Raw genomic sequence first — 13,510 nt, 5'->3', positions numbered from 1 at the left:
TGACATCTTCCGTCACCTTCTTTTCTCCTCCGCGTTTCCTCTCTACCTTCCTCCCCTCTCCCCTCGAACCTCCGATACCCTCAATCTCAGTCCATGCGCATCCCTCGACCACCCTCTCTACATCACTCCCTCCGGACTGTCCAATTTACCCCAGCTCGTGCGTGGAGCTCCACAATGAACCCAACTTCGACTGCGGGGGGTACATCCGGGGACGCCGACGGCAAGCGTCCCAAGAAACTCATCTGTAAGCCATCCTGGATATTCCTATACGATTCAATGCAACATGGACTCACAAGACAGTCGCCCCCGGTGATATTGACCCCTCGACGGGCGACATCTCCATGCCCTCGGCCGCAACTCCCCCGCCAGCGCCATCCACCGCCGCCACCCAACTCGTCGCCGAAGCCCTCCGCTCCGAGACCTCCACGCCCGACTCCGTGACCGAAAACCAGATCGTCTCCCATCCGGCGCGGGCACACCAGTTCGTGAGCAACCCGCCGCTCACCGTCTCCCAGATGCACCCGACCAACCCGCTGCACCAATTCCACAACTGGTTCCGCGACCCCCGTCTCCTCCCCTCGTCCGCCCCGGAAACCTGCACCCTCGCGACCGCCGCCTGGCCGTCCGGCCGCGTCAGCGCCCGTGTCGTCTACCTCAAGGAGCTCGACGAGCGCGGCTGGGTCATCTACAGCAATTGGGGCAGTCGCGAGGGCAAAGGCCGACAGGTCTGGGGCGCGGCGCCGGCCGCCACCACCGACGGTGTTGACGGGCCCCCCGCCATCCCGATCCAAGACGAACCGCTGCTCACCGATGCCGACGGGCACGCCGCGGACGCCAATGGCAACCGCTGGGCGGCGCTGACCTTCAGCTGGGCAGCGCTGGAGCGCCAGGTGCGCATCGAGGGGCTGGTCGAGCCGCTCCGCCGCGAGGAGAGCGAACTGTACTGGCGCACGCGCGAGCGCGGCAGCCAGATCGGCGCGTGGGCCAGCTGGCAGAGTAAGGTGCTGTGGGAGGCGGAGCCGACGTCGCTGCTGGAGCGGCGGCGGAAGAGTCTGGCGCAGGAGGGGGATGCGACGGTGCCGCCGGTGATCCCCGGGGACGTGAACGAGACGGACATCGACGACGGGCGGGCGTTGCTGGAGAAGCGGGTCAAGGAGATGGAGCGGCGGTTTGAGGGCGTCGAGGAGATTCCATTGCCGCCCTTTTGGGGCGGAGTGCGGATTGTGCCCGAGAGCGTGGAGTTCTGGCAGGGGAGGCGTAGTCGGTTGCACGATCGGTTCCGGTATGTCCGAGTGCATGGAGCGGAGGAGGGAGGGTATAGATGGCGGATTCAGCGATTGTCGCCGTAGAGCATATATACTTCTTTCTAATGGTCTGTTTTGTATGCGAGATCTCAAACGACAGTCCGCGGTATACCACTAACACTGTTCAATTCGCGATTGAAGTCTGCTCGGAGCCTCTCGCCTGAATGGGATATCAACCATGTAGACTGTCCACTTGCCGCAAAGCAGAAGGCCCGAAAGACTGCCAGCTGCCGGTTCCGCGCAAATAGTACCGCGCATTTGCGTGGAGCGCAACTTGTACTCCGTAGTTGACCGAGGCTGGTTGGACTCTGCAATGCAGATCACCAACAAGCCTTTGACCCCAGGGTAGCAGTGGCCCATCATTCGTCTGTGGCCTGTGAATACTCTCATGTTTTAGTAAAAGATCGTCGCGTCGGGGCCTACCGGCCAACCTTTTTTGCAATCGTTCAGTATGCCCGGCATAGAGTGGAGCTCTCATAGCCTCCTCAGGCTAAGGCTTAGTATAGCTTCGCATGAAACCCAATAGGACCAAACATCTAGACCAAGGCTGAGTAGAGGACAGCCAGTTCAGCAGATTTTGATCTAGGTGACTATTGGGGGTCGAATCGGGCTATAAAAGGGCGCTCCTCGCCGTCAATTAAGTCTACATCATCACACAAGGCAATTGATTCTTCAAGCACTCTCTCGTCTGAATTCTCATTCTCATTCTCAATCCAACAACCAAATTGCAGCTCACCAAGTTCCTTCTTGCCCTGGTGGCTACCTCGACCGCTGCCCTGGCTCTCCCCCAGTCGTCGGACAGCTGCTCCAGTGCTATTACTTGCGGTGTATGATATGCAGTCTTCCCATGATGGTGTTATGTTCTAACGATTTATCTGCCAGACCTGCAATGGTTCCTCGTGCAAGATCGGCGCTATCAACTAGTAAGTACATCTCTTGTGGCTGACTCGATGTGTATCATGCTGACGGGTTCTCTAGCTCTTGTGGACACGGTACCAGCGTAAGATAACTGCCTTACTTCCAGGATATGTCCCGTGGATGCTAGATACTAATCTCGTCGGTAGTGCCTTGCGAGCCATGGTGGCGGAGACGGCAAGAAGTGCTCTGGTGGAATCGATGGAGGTGCTGTCTGCCCTGGAACGGCATGAGAATCGTGCATTGAATGTTATGGAGAATGAAAAGACGTCGTGACGTTGTCTGGTTGATTCGTTGTGATTTTATCTACTGGTTTTACCATGTTGTGCTGTTTTCAGCTTGACTGTTTATGAGACACGAAGACATGCTACTCAATGGGTATAAGTTTTGCTAGAAACAACTCGGATATTTCTAAGACTGAGTGAAGCTGTAAGAATATATAGATTGAGTAAGCAGATATTGAATGCTGAATCTTAATCGTAATAAATCAGAGCATGCGCATTCCCTTTTTTCATTCATCTCTTTTGTCCGAGCTATATAGATCGAATGTGAGGAGATCGATAAGATAACACTCTTGGCACGCTGTTCGCGGACCCTACCCTCACCACCCGTCCCTCCATCTGCACCTCCGCACTCTCCCGCTACACAACTCCTACAAAGCGACCAACACAATGACCCAAACACCCTCACGCTGGATCCTCCTCGCCCTCGCCAGCGGCGCCTTCGCCGCCCTCAACGGCCTCTTCGCAAAGCTGTACGCTCCGACCCCCTGCAGCGCTACCCAGCTACTCCCGATCCAATTACCCCGAGGCCAAAGACACGAAGATGCTAACAGGACGACCAGAACAACCGCCGACCAAACCACCGCAATGACACACACGATCCTCCACTTCTTCAGCGCCAGCGACGACCACCCGGTTCTGGAGCTGTTTGTTCGGGGTGTACGTTCCCTCCTTCTCCTTCATCCGTCGCACCCTACATCCATACATGTTAGTGAAGGTGGAATACTGATAAGATGGGGTAGATCTGTCTCGGCCTCAACGTCCTCTGCAACATCATCATGTGGGCGCTGTTCACGCGCGCGTTGACCGCCGCACCGTCCACGACCAAAGTCTCCATCACGAATACCTCGGCGAATTTCCTCGTCACGGCGCTGCTGGGCATGATTGTATTTCGGGAGAAGGTTGGCGGGTTGTGGTGGGTTGGGGCAGGGATGATGGGGGGAGGGTGTGTTTTGGTCGGGATGAGGGATAATTAACACTGTCTATAACTACATTTGAGACAATGGGTTACGGGTATTATATATGGGAAGAGATGCTCATAGTGTGAGGATACCTGATCCTATTTCTATCAATCATGAAGAAGATATCTACTGTCGTTCTTCTAGCTCTACAAACCCATCCTCGCCTTCCGTCCCATTGAGCATGCCCTCGCCTTCGCGCGTCGTGTCCGGGAGGGAGGGTCGGTTCTCGCGACGGAACCGGGGCACTTTGGACCCCACCCACTGTATGAACCCCCATACGCGTTCTTCCAGCGTCTCGCCCCGCGTGGGCTGGTTCGAATGCTGTCCCAGGGCGAGTTCCGGGGGGTGGGTCGCGGCCAGGGCCTGCTCCTCGGCTTCGACCTTGAACTGGTACTTCAGGCAGTCCTTGACGGTGACAAGGCCGGTCAGCCGGCCGCGGTGCTCGACGAGGATCACGCGGGGACCGATCTTCTTGAAGATCTCGATGACGGTCTCCAGCGCCAGACGCGGGTGCACCGTCAACGGAGTGTGGTCGATATACGGGCTGAAGTCGACATCGCTGGCGCCAGCGCTCCGCTGGATGTCGTCGAAGGTTTCGGGCGCAAGTGTCTGTCGGGAGACGGAGGATGCCCGCCGCGCGACGGATGCCTCCGCCGCCTCTTTGGTGAAGACGCAGCATGCGTTCGGGGAGAGCATGCCCGCCGCGCGGGCCCGATCGATGGCGTAGCGGAGCTCCGTGCGGCCAATGTAGCCGACGAGGATCTTGCTGGTGCGGTCTTCGACGATCGGGAAGCCTTGGAATTTGTTGTCGCTGAGGAGGTGTTCTGCCTCGCGGACGGGAAAATCTGATGCAGGAAGTGAGACTGGGTCGGATGTCATGGCGTGCGATACGGGCACGTTAAAGACGTGGTCTTCTTTATTGTCTAAGAAGGGGAACCCGTTGGCCCAGATCATGCGATCTGCGATGCCCCCATTACCGAAGCGGTCACCCACGGCTTTGGTAACTCCGACAACGATCTAACTAGTCAGCGGTGATAGTATACCTGGGGATGTGGTGGCTTACCATAGTCGGGAGAATGTACGTCAATGCGCCGGTGAGCTCGAACATGATGACTACCACAGAAATAGTCAAGTGCATGATACCACTCAGAGCGGCTCCCGCGCCGAGGAAGGCGTATGTCCCGGGGGTGATGCAGGGGACGTCGGGCTCGCAAGACGAGAAGAACTGCGAGTTCGGGAATTTCTCATACAGAGCCTGAACAATGATGCCGACCAATCGGCCAAAGGACGCTCCGATGGCCATGGAAGGCACGAAGATCCCAGCCGGGACCTTGCAGCCATACGATATGATCACCAAGAAAATGCGCAGCATAGTAGCGGCCGCCAGCGACGCCACCATTGCCCATCGGTTCTTGGATCTGGTCTCGTTAGCGATGTTGTCGGGTTGATGTGGGGGTACTCACTCGCAAAGGCCGTGATAATCATGACCTCCTTCGCATTCTTGGAATAAAATTTCCATCATCTCCGTCATGTTGATCTTCAAGAACATATTGGGATAGCAGATGACTGCCGTTATAGCCGCCAAGACCACAGACTCTATGACAGCATGTTGGGACAGGTACTTCTTCCGGAAGGCCTGGACGCGGAGATTCCACTTGATGACGAGTGCGCCATACAATCCACCGAATATCCCGATCAACACGAAGAATATCAGCTCGAATGCATGCCACGTACGATCGTAACGCACTTGAAACATGACGAGCTGTCCGGTTCGAAACGGGTTCATTGCCTGTGGTTGTCAGTACATGTATGCGACGATGAGCGATTCTCCTTACAGCCAACACCCCGGTCGCTACCAAGGCGCAGAAGTAACTCCGCCATAAGGTCTTCAGGGGGAAATACGACGCAACTTCCTGCGAGGATTCAGTATATAAGCATCAAGGCTCCAGCGCAAAACGTACCTCTAGGGAGAAGAGCACCCCACCAATGGGACTGCCAAAAGCGACAGCTACACCGGCCGCCGCAGTCGCCGTCAAGACCTCTCTAGTCTTCGAGGCATTCTGCTTATACTTGCTGAAAAAGCGAGATATGACATTTCCCGCACAGACCGCAAAGTGAACGCTGGGCCCCTCTTTACCCACCGACAGACCGGAAGCGATTGCCAACGGCAAAGCAATGGACTTGATTAAGAGGGTCCACGCGCCTAGGAACCCCTTCATCACGAACCCAGCAATGATGCATTTGATTTCGGAAATACCAGAACCGGCGGCGTATGGCGCAAATGATTTGACCAGGCGTGCGGCGATGAAGGCGAAAATAATCTACCTGGTCTCAGCGACGACTGCGATGGTATAGTGGCATGGGGAAGCACGAACCGCAAAGAAGATATATACAACGTAGTTGACAAGCCAGAAGGAGGTCCAGGGTTTCCACTCGGGACAGCCTGTAGATCTGCATGTTAGCAATATAGCGCAAGCGGGTTCGGAGCTGGTACGTACCTCCCTCAGACCCCCAGCAGCAGAACTGCTCATTCAAATAGAAAGCGGTCGTGCAGTACCCCAGCTTGATATCCGACAGCCACTCGGTGATGATATTCAAAATGGCAGAAATAAGTCCGATAACTGCACCGACAATCGTAATCACCAGCCATGCTTGTCCGGCGTCGTAAGATTCGCGGACTTTCCGTCTCCAACCAAATGTCCCTTCTTGATCCCAAAACCCAGAGCCGTCGCGACGCTTGGCTCGTCGCTGCGCTTGTTCATGGATCGCATCCTGAACCCAATCGATTGTGGTGAAGTCCTCGTAACGCTTGATCTCGCTGATCTCTTCGGTGATCGCAGTGCTATGGCCATTGTCCGGGGACGGGCGGGAGTCGACGGGGGAGGAGGTAGATAAGCCGGATAACCTCCTCCAATTCCGCCGCTCAGAGAGGACCGAGGGGGAACGCGCGGAGGCGGACGAGGCCGGCATCGAGCTCATACCATGGGCGAAAGGGGCTGGGAGGGAGATATCGAGGAGTTGAGCATGGGGAATTATTATCCATGACGGAGATCAACATCTGTATGGGGAATAGGTTGAGTTGAGTGCACGTGATGTCAGCTTTCCGGATCCGGCAGTCAATACAGGATCTATTGACCGTGGATAAACTCCATACACCTCGAGTCTTCAACTCTATCCTACCACAACTGCTACTACATTTATTGATCGATTCCCTATTGGAAACAGTGGCTCTACAAGTATATTGACTCATGACGACCCAACGAGACAAGTCGCATAGTTCAGACACGAATCCAGCAATGGCGATGTGACATGGTTGGCTGTAAGCATCAACCTACAGATCATGTCGTTCCCTTGTAACCAGACCCCCTGATCTCTATGCTCTCTGATTCTACAAGCTTTGGTGTAGACACGGACACCATACAGGCGCCATATACCCAGCCTTCTTTATTCCCTGCAGAGCATTATCCTTCAAAGGAAATTACCCCACTAGCGGATGCTTCTGCCTCTGGTGACTTGGACAATATCAAACAAATCCTCGGCTCATATCACGCGAACCGGTCTCCTGGGAATTATGAGCTCCAGGAGATTTGGCTGGCTCTTCTCACAGCAATAGCGTATGAACATCCGGGAATCACTTCATATCTATTAGATGTGGGGATACCTTTGTCGCGGTTGCATGTTCAACGGGCCTGTTACCAGGTTTGTCGTTGAAGATTGGGAGATCACGCATTGGATTCTCAACCACTCTCCCGATCCGAACGCAACCTGTCGTCCGGACCTCACGCCGATGTCATTTGCTGTTCAACAGGCTCCGTTTCAAACCATCCGCCCTCTATTCGATCGAGGAGGCGATATTGGATGAGGACAGTTAATCCACACGCCGTTGAAGGAGACAATGATGTTATCGAGGTGGTGCAGCTTCTGCTCCAAAAGGGGACGTCGTTGAATGCAAGAATATACGAAAATCACTCAGCTTCGTGGAACTTATAGTGGGACAAGGGTCTCGGGACCCCTTTGCATCGAACCGCAGAGTTGGGCAAGGTAGATGTAGTACGCTTCCTCCTTAGGAAGGGGTGGATCCCTCTATCCGGGACTCCAAGGGGCACTTAGCCGTCGATTGTGCAAGAAGACATATCTCATCCCGGAGTGGTTGAGCTCCTCCAATCTTATAACGGTGCTGTATAGCATGGGACAGGTTATAAAATCGGACACCACTGTTTTTTCTCTTCACTTCTCGCCCATCAGACAGAGAAAATTATATTGTATAATAAGACACACACATATATATAGTTATTCTATTCTGGAATAACGCGAGGTATATCGAGATTTGGTTCTGTACTATAAGGACAAGGCACGCGAGGGCTCCGAAGTGGATAACGTTTTATCGCCTATCGGACTTTCCGCGTCGCGCGCCGCAGCATCATTTTGCCTCTTCAATCTCCTACTCTACCCTATCGTCAAAAACGCTGGTTATTCAACACTGTGTCGGCGTGCGTTTATATTCAATATCGCGCAATTTCCTTCCTCTCCTTCTACTGTTTGATCGACTTACTCTGTATCGCGACGCGCCCCAATGATGCCACCCAAACCGAAGTCCGCACCTGAATCCCCGCCATCCGATGAGATCACCGGCCAGAGCGCGCTCCCCAGTACGTTGAGCTCTTTACGTTATGGAATTTTTCTGAACTGACTGGTTGGCTACAGTCTCGCGGATCAAGAAAATCATCCAGCTAGACGAGGACATTGTGCAATGTTCCAGCAACGCGACTTTCGTGATCGCGATAGCAACAGTGGGTGATCTCTGCCTTTGTCGGTCTGCGACATCTAACTGGATACCTAGGAAATGTTTATCCAATATCTTACGGAGCAAGGACACAACGTGGTCAAATCGGAACGAAAACCACGCAAGACCATCCAATACAAAGATCTCGGTGCGTCGCAGCCGTTCCAGATTCACCCACCTCCTACCAATCCCATACCCTCGACTAACAGGGGCCTCCTCTAGCCGCGGCCGTATCCCGAATCGATAACCTCGAGTTCCTCGCCGACGTGATCCCCAAGACGACGACCTACAAGCAGTTCAAGGAGAAGCGAGCCAAGGAGGTTTCTAAGGAAGCAGAAGTTGAGAAGGGCCAACGCACGCTCAATGGAATTGTTCCGAACAAGGGAGAGACCAACGGGGCGCTGGAACATGGCGAGTCTCCACCGGTTGTCGAGGAGAAGACGTCGAAGAGTCCGCGGGCGCCAGTGGTGATGCATGCGTCGGGCGCGGTGAGCACGCTGGTGGTCGATCGTACAGTCGAGTCACAAGGCGAGGACCGCGATGTGGAAATGCTTGATCAGTAGGGTACGGAGGATGGGTATACAGGAGTTGGGCGTTTGGTTAGCTGTGGGATTGAGATTAAAATGGAGCATTGGATGTGTCTTCTGCATGAGGGTCGTGTAGGTATTGATTGAAATCTATATCATCACATTGGATTATTGTGTCTCTCCATTGTAGGAAGAATACTGCCAGATACGATATACGGACGGGAAATGACGGGAGACGAGGCCGCGTTATGTAATCACATTCACACAGAGGTAGAAGGCATAGAGGGATATAAGAAAGATATAATATGTGGATACTTTATTTCTTTGAATTTATTCATTCAATTTATCTATATACCAATACTAATCTCTAGAATACCAGCGTGCTTTATGTACTTGGTAGATATATACTGCCTGAGGCACCCGCGGCTAACCAATCACAGCCCGCTGATTCCGATCACTAGCGAAAGTTGCTGCCGGACCTCCGACTTCAACCTCATCCAGAAAATCCTCCCTCTTCCTCCCCGTTGCTGCTCTACCTCCACCCTCCCCCGTCCTCCCCCACGACTCCGCTCTGCAATTGACCGCAATTGCATCGTTCGCCATGTCTCTCTCCTCCGCTTCCACCTCTCTGCTGCGCGCCTGCGCCCGCCAGCAGCTCCCTACCACCCGCGCTGCCGTCGCCTCCTGCCAGCAGCGGAGGGGAGTCGCTGAGGCCACCAAGCCCACCTTCGCCAGTCCCTTCGCCAATGCCTCCTCCTCCACCGCGAAGATCCCCGATTTCAGCAAATACCAGTCCAAGAGAGCCCCCCGCTCCAACCAGGTTTTCTCCTACTTCATGGCTGGTTCCCTCGGTCTGGCCTCTGCCGTCGGTGCCAAGGCTACTGTTCAGGGTAGGTCAATCCTGGAATCGAACGAGTACAACCGTTGGCGATGTAGAGGAGGGATTGGGATCGACTTGGTGGATCGCATTCGCTCAACTCGCGCACCTTGCTTGCCACTCGTGCCACTCGACTGCAACCGATGCTGATGCAACTCCTCAACAGACTTCCTCGTGAACATGTCCGCCTCCGCCGACGTCCTCGCCCAGGCCAAGGTTGAAATCGGCCTTGCCTCCATCCCCGAGGGCAAGAACGTACGTTATTTCCCTCTGACGTGATCCCGCGTCCTTCAGACGGACGGGAAACCTGCGACACCATCACTGACACCTGCCAGGTCATCATCAAGTGGCGTGGCAAGCCCGTCTTCATCCGTCACCGCACCCAGGATGAGATCAAGGAGGCCGAGGACATCGAATGGCAGAGCCTTCGTGATCCCCAGCCCGACTCCGACCGTGTCCAGAAGCCCGAGTGGCTCGTCATGCTTGGTACGACTCCTCTCTGCCGATATCCCCGCTGAAGCGTGCTAACGACGGCAGGTGTCTGCACCCACCTGGGTTGTGTGCCCATCGGCGAGGCCGGTGACTTTGGCGGCTGGTTCTGCCCCTGCCACGGTTCCCACTACGATATCTCCGGCCGTATAAGAAAGGGCCCCGCTCCCCTCAACCTCGAGGTGCCCCAGTACAACTTCCCCTCTGAGGAGACCCTCGTCATCGGTTAAGCGGGGTTTTCCCTCCGGATGGTTCGATGATGGAACGGAGCGCGACGTGAGGGACGACGTGTGCTTTAGATGAACTCTCTGCTTGTGTTCACGAGTTAGAGACCTTGTTTTAATATGGACTGAGAAAAACTGAGCCTCTTGTTCTATTACTCCGACATCCTGCCGTCGCTTCGCTCATAGAGCTTGTACCACTCTTTGTTTGTTTGGGGTATAGAGAGCCGTTGGTCGGGCGGTCTGTTGGTCTGCCTTGGCCGTGGACTGGCGGCTGCCCGGACGGTGTTGGGTTGAATATATGTCTATTAGTTTGTTCGTATAGTCATGCAATTTCTTTTGTCATCTTTCAGAAAGTTGTAACGGAGGGAAGAGTCATAGGATCTATGTTCGTGCGATCGGTATATTACATACAATTCTATTGATTTATATCCAAAATGTACAGGAGAGCTCTCACCGCGGGCGAATGAGCGCAATCACAAGGCCCATCACGGCCGCCCCGGCAGCCGCGCTCTGGAGAGCCACAGAGGAGAGATCCCGCTGTGTGATGATCATGCTGCGCTCGCTGAAGAGATCGTGGAGATACTGGCGCCAGGAGTCGACCGACAGGGTAGACGGCAAGCTCGGCAGTTGCGCCTTGTACGATTCATGAGCGAGGTCAGCCCGATCCTCGACCACACCTCCAGTAGTATCCTCCACCACAGAAGCTCCATCAGAGGTAGTCTCTTCCTCAACCGGTGCAGGCGCCGCATCCTCACCCGCAGCTTCCACAGGCGCCACCGCACCAGCAGTAGCAGCAGCAGCAGTGGGACTCAGAATCTCCACATGATTCATCTCCCTCTCTTTCTCAATCGCCTCGATGACCTTCTCCTCAAACCCCTTAACCAGTCGCTTCCGCCGCCACGGCTCCACCGCGATCTGGAAAACCAGGAACAGCAGCACGTTCACCCCCATCAGGCCCCAGGTGCCCCAGGTGGACATGCGGCGGATCTTGTCAGACCACACCTGCTCCTCGTGGTAGCGCGAGAGGATGCTCTTGCTCAGCTGCGCGGCGGCCTCCTCGGCCTCGCGCTCCGCCGCCGTCAGCGCCTCCTGCGCCTCGTTCTCGGCCACCTCGTTCGTGTGGTCGTTGCGGTAGAGGTGCGTGAAGCGCTCCAGGTCCACGGGCGACCAGGCGTGTTTGCGCTGCAGGAGCTCGTTGACTTCGCGCTGGGAGGCGGAGCGCCGGTTGATGGCGGAGGCGTAGGCTTCTTTGGCGTTGCGGACGTGCAGGCGGGCCGCGCGGAGGCGGTCCTCTTTCGTCTTGTTAGTTGCCTGATTTGGGCGGTCGGTGGGCGAGAAGGGGAATACCTTGCGTGTGGATCTCTTTCTTCAGCGCCTCGATCTCCGAGTACCCCGTCAGATCGTTCAGGCGCTGGCCGGCGACGAAAATGTTCGACTGCAGGTTGTCCATCATAGTGGTGAATTGCTTGGAGAACTGCGATCGCCGGTTGTCCAGGTACGACGGGAGAGTGTCGCGCAGCGACGAGTCGGCTGTTTTGGGTTCATTGGGGGTTGGTTGCGGGGGAGGGGACGTTGTCGTCGTTGTGGTCGTGGTGGTGCTGTCTGCAGGAGTGCCCGCCTCGGCCTGCGTCTTCAGGCTCTCTTCGAGGAAAGAAGCGGTGGAATCTGGGTGTTTAGACGGTGTTTCTGTATCGAGTGGCTTGTCGGATTCTTTGTTGGGCGGGTAGGACGCCGATTGCGTGCGGAACTGGCATTGGAGACAGACGGAGAAGGGCCGTGGGTGGGCTGTGGGAAGACGCAGGAGATGGGAGGGGAGGGGAGGAGCGCGAATGGGACGATGTGCGGATCGTGAGAGGGCTCCGGTTGATCGGAGGGACTGCCGGAGCAGCAATGGCAGAGAGTGCATTGCTGTTGCGGTGATCCGGGGGAGAGGTGTGTTGATCGAGTGTGAGGGAGGTTGTTCAGGTGAGGCTTAAGTTATCGGGCCCGCGGCGGAATGTGGTGGGCCTCGGGGACTTCTTTTTGGTTCTGTTGTGCATAGGAGTACCTCGACGATTTTTAGTAGATTATCACAAGAACAGTAAATAATGTAGTGGCATTACATTCGTACAGTCGCATTAACGCTACAATGTCATGAAATACAGATCAGTTCTTCCCCGCATTATGAGATCGCAATCAAAATCAGGAAGCAGAAAGTCAGTGCATGCAAACAGACAGACCAGTCGAGTCTCGGGCTACACTCGCCCCTATAGCGTCGTTCTACTCTCACCGTTGTCGCGTTCTTCTTCAGCAGATCTTTCTTCAGTTTCCATCCTGCACCTTGTGGTCACCCCGGACAGCCTCGGCATATGTCGGCGGTGGGCGCGCATCCTCCGCCGCCTGACTGCTACTTCCTCCACCGCCAGCACCACCAGAGGCACTCGGCTGGTTCTGCGGCTTGGGTGGCTGCTGCGCACCGGCGGGGGCATGTGCATTCAGCGTCCCATAGCCTCGCTGCGACGGGGGCGACATGGGCTGATGCGACACGTAGTAGTAGGTGACATGGGCGTTTTCGACATCCCCGCGCCGGTTGGAGCCCGGGATGGGCTCGTAGTTGGGGTCATCGTAGTCCGGCTCGGGGTATTTGAGGATGATGTACCAGGCGTGGAGGAGACCGGGGACGTAGCCCAGACAGCAGAGGGCGAGGTTGATGATGGAGTCGGCGGTGCAGATGCCTACTTTGATCCATACTGGAGGGAGTGTGGATTAGTGGACTATTCAGAAGATGATGGATAATGGGGTGGGAGCCTACCGGCGACGGGGGGGAAGAAGATGGCGAGAATGCCTAGGAAGATGTCTGAACCGCACATGGTTGCGATGGTGGTGGATAGTCACGGTGATGGACTCCCTCACACCATGCAAGGTTCACTCGGGGTATTTGGGTCTATCTTGGGATTTGAGTCTACTCTGGCGTGAGTGAGTAGGTTGGTAGAGTGAGAATAATAATGATGGAGGTCATGAAGATGTTGAGCAGGATCTTGGCTGCCTGAGTCAGATGACGTCGGGTCACCTGACATGACGTTTTTTGATATGGGTGTCATACGAGGATGATGCCTCCGGAGTAGGCAGTATTAGTAGAATATAATGACTATTGTTCGAATATTTGGCG

General features: G+C 55.3%; 6 protein-coding genes across 6 annotated transcripts; 3 read left to right on the top strand and 3 right to left on the bottom strand.

Moving 5' to 3' along the window:
- Positions 1-174: 174 nt before the first annotated feature.
- Positions 175-2,452, top strand: ATEG_07618 (pyridoxamine-phosphate oxidase PDX3; the record flags this gene model as incomplete). The annotated part of the gene is made up of 7 exons (XM_001216239.1): positions 175-244; positions 301-1,282; positions 1,702-1,753; positions 2,036-2,131; positions 2,187-2,227; positions 2,283-2,304; positions 2,369-2,452. 7 exons carry the CDS (start codon positions 175-177, stop codon positions 2,450-2,452), a joined length of 1,347 nt encoding a protein of 448 aa, XP_001216239.1.
- Positions 2,453-3,588: 1,136 nt separating this feature from the next.
- On the bottom strand, positions 3,589-6,432 carry ATEG_07617 (chloride channel protein; the record flags this gene model as incomplete). Its single annotated transcript, XM_001216238.1, has 7 exons — positions 3,589-4,479; positions 4,526-4,880; positions 4,926-5,251; positions 5,298-5,375; positions 5,424-5,783; positions 5,838-5,905; positions 5,961-6,432. 7 exons carry the CDS (start codon positions 6,430-6,432, stop codon positions 3,589-3,591), a joined length of 2,550 nt encoding a protein of 849 aa, XP_001216238.1.
- Positions 6,433-8,038: 1,606 nt separating this feature from the next.
- ATEG_07616 (histone-fold domain-containing protein) lies at positions 8,039-8,808 on the top strand (the record flags this gene model as incomplete). The annotated part of the gene is made up of 4 exons (XM_001216237.1): positions 8,039-8,111; positions 8,167-8,252; positions 8,303-8,393; positions 8,468-8,808. The coding sequence occupies 4 exons, from the start codon at positions 8,039-8,041 to the stop codon at positions 8,806-8,808; spliced, it is 591 nt and encodes a 196-aa protein (XP_001216237.1).
- Positions 8,809-9,373: 565 nt separating this feature from the next.
- On the top strand, positions 9,374-10,368 carry rip1 (ubiquinol--cytochrome-c reductase catalytic subunit RIP1; the record flags this gene model as incomplete). The annotated part of the gene is made up of 4 exons (XM_001216236.1): positions 9,374-9,662; positions 9,816-9,904; positions 9,985-10,135; positions 10,187-10,368. The coding sequence occupies 4 exons, from the start codon at positions 9,374-9,376 to the stop codon at positions 10,366-10,368; spliced, it is 711 nt and encodes a 236-aa protein (XP_001216236.1).
- A 444-nt stretch (positions 10,369-10,812) lies between these two features.
- she9 (putative mitochondrion biogenesis protein (She9)) lies at positions 10,813-12,268 on the bottom strand (the record flags this gene model as incomplete). The annotated part of the gene is made up of 2 exons (XM_001216235.1): positions 10,813-11,654; positions 11,710-12,268. 2 exons carry the CDS (start codon positions 12,266-12,268, stop codon positions 10,813-10,815), a joined length of 1,401 nt encoding a protein of 466 aa, XP_001216235.1.
- Positions 12,269-12,663: 395 nt separating this feature from the next.
- Positions 12,664-13,211, bottom strand: ATEG_07613 (putative stress response RCI peptide; the record flags this gene model as incomplete). The annotated part of the gene is made up of 2 exons (XM_001216234.1): positions 12,664-13,091; positions 13,154-13,211. 2 exons carry the CDS (start codon positions 13,209-13,211, stop codon positions 12,664-12,666), a joined length of 486 nt encoding a protein of 161 aa, XP_001216234.1.
- Between the last annotated feature and the right edge of the window lie 299 nt (positions 13,212-13,510).

This window comes from Aspergillus terreus, genomic scaffold (genome assembly GCF_000149615.1).
Source record: "Aspergillus terreus NIH2624 scaffold_11 genomic scaffold, whole genome shotgun sequence".
Lineage (NCBI taxonomy): Eukaryota > Fungi > Ascomycota > Eurotiomycetes > Eurotiales > Aspergillaceae > Aspergillus > Aspergillus terreus.
The sequence above is the reverse complement of the archived record's forward strand: the minus strand, read 5'-3'. Positions and strand labels throughout refer to the sequence as shown.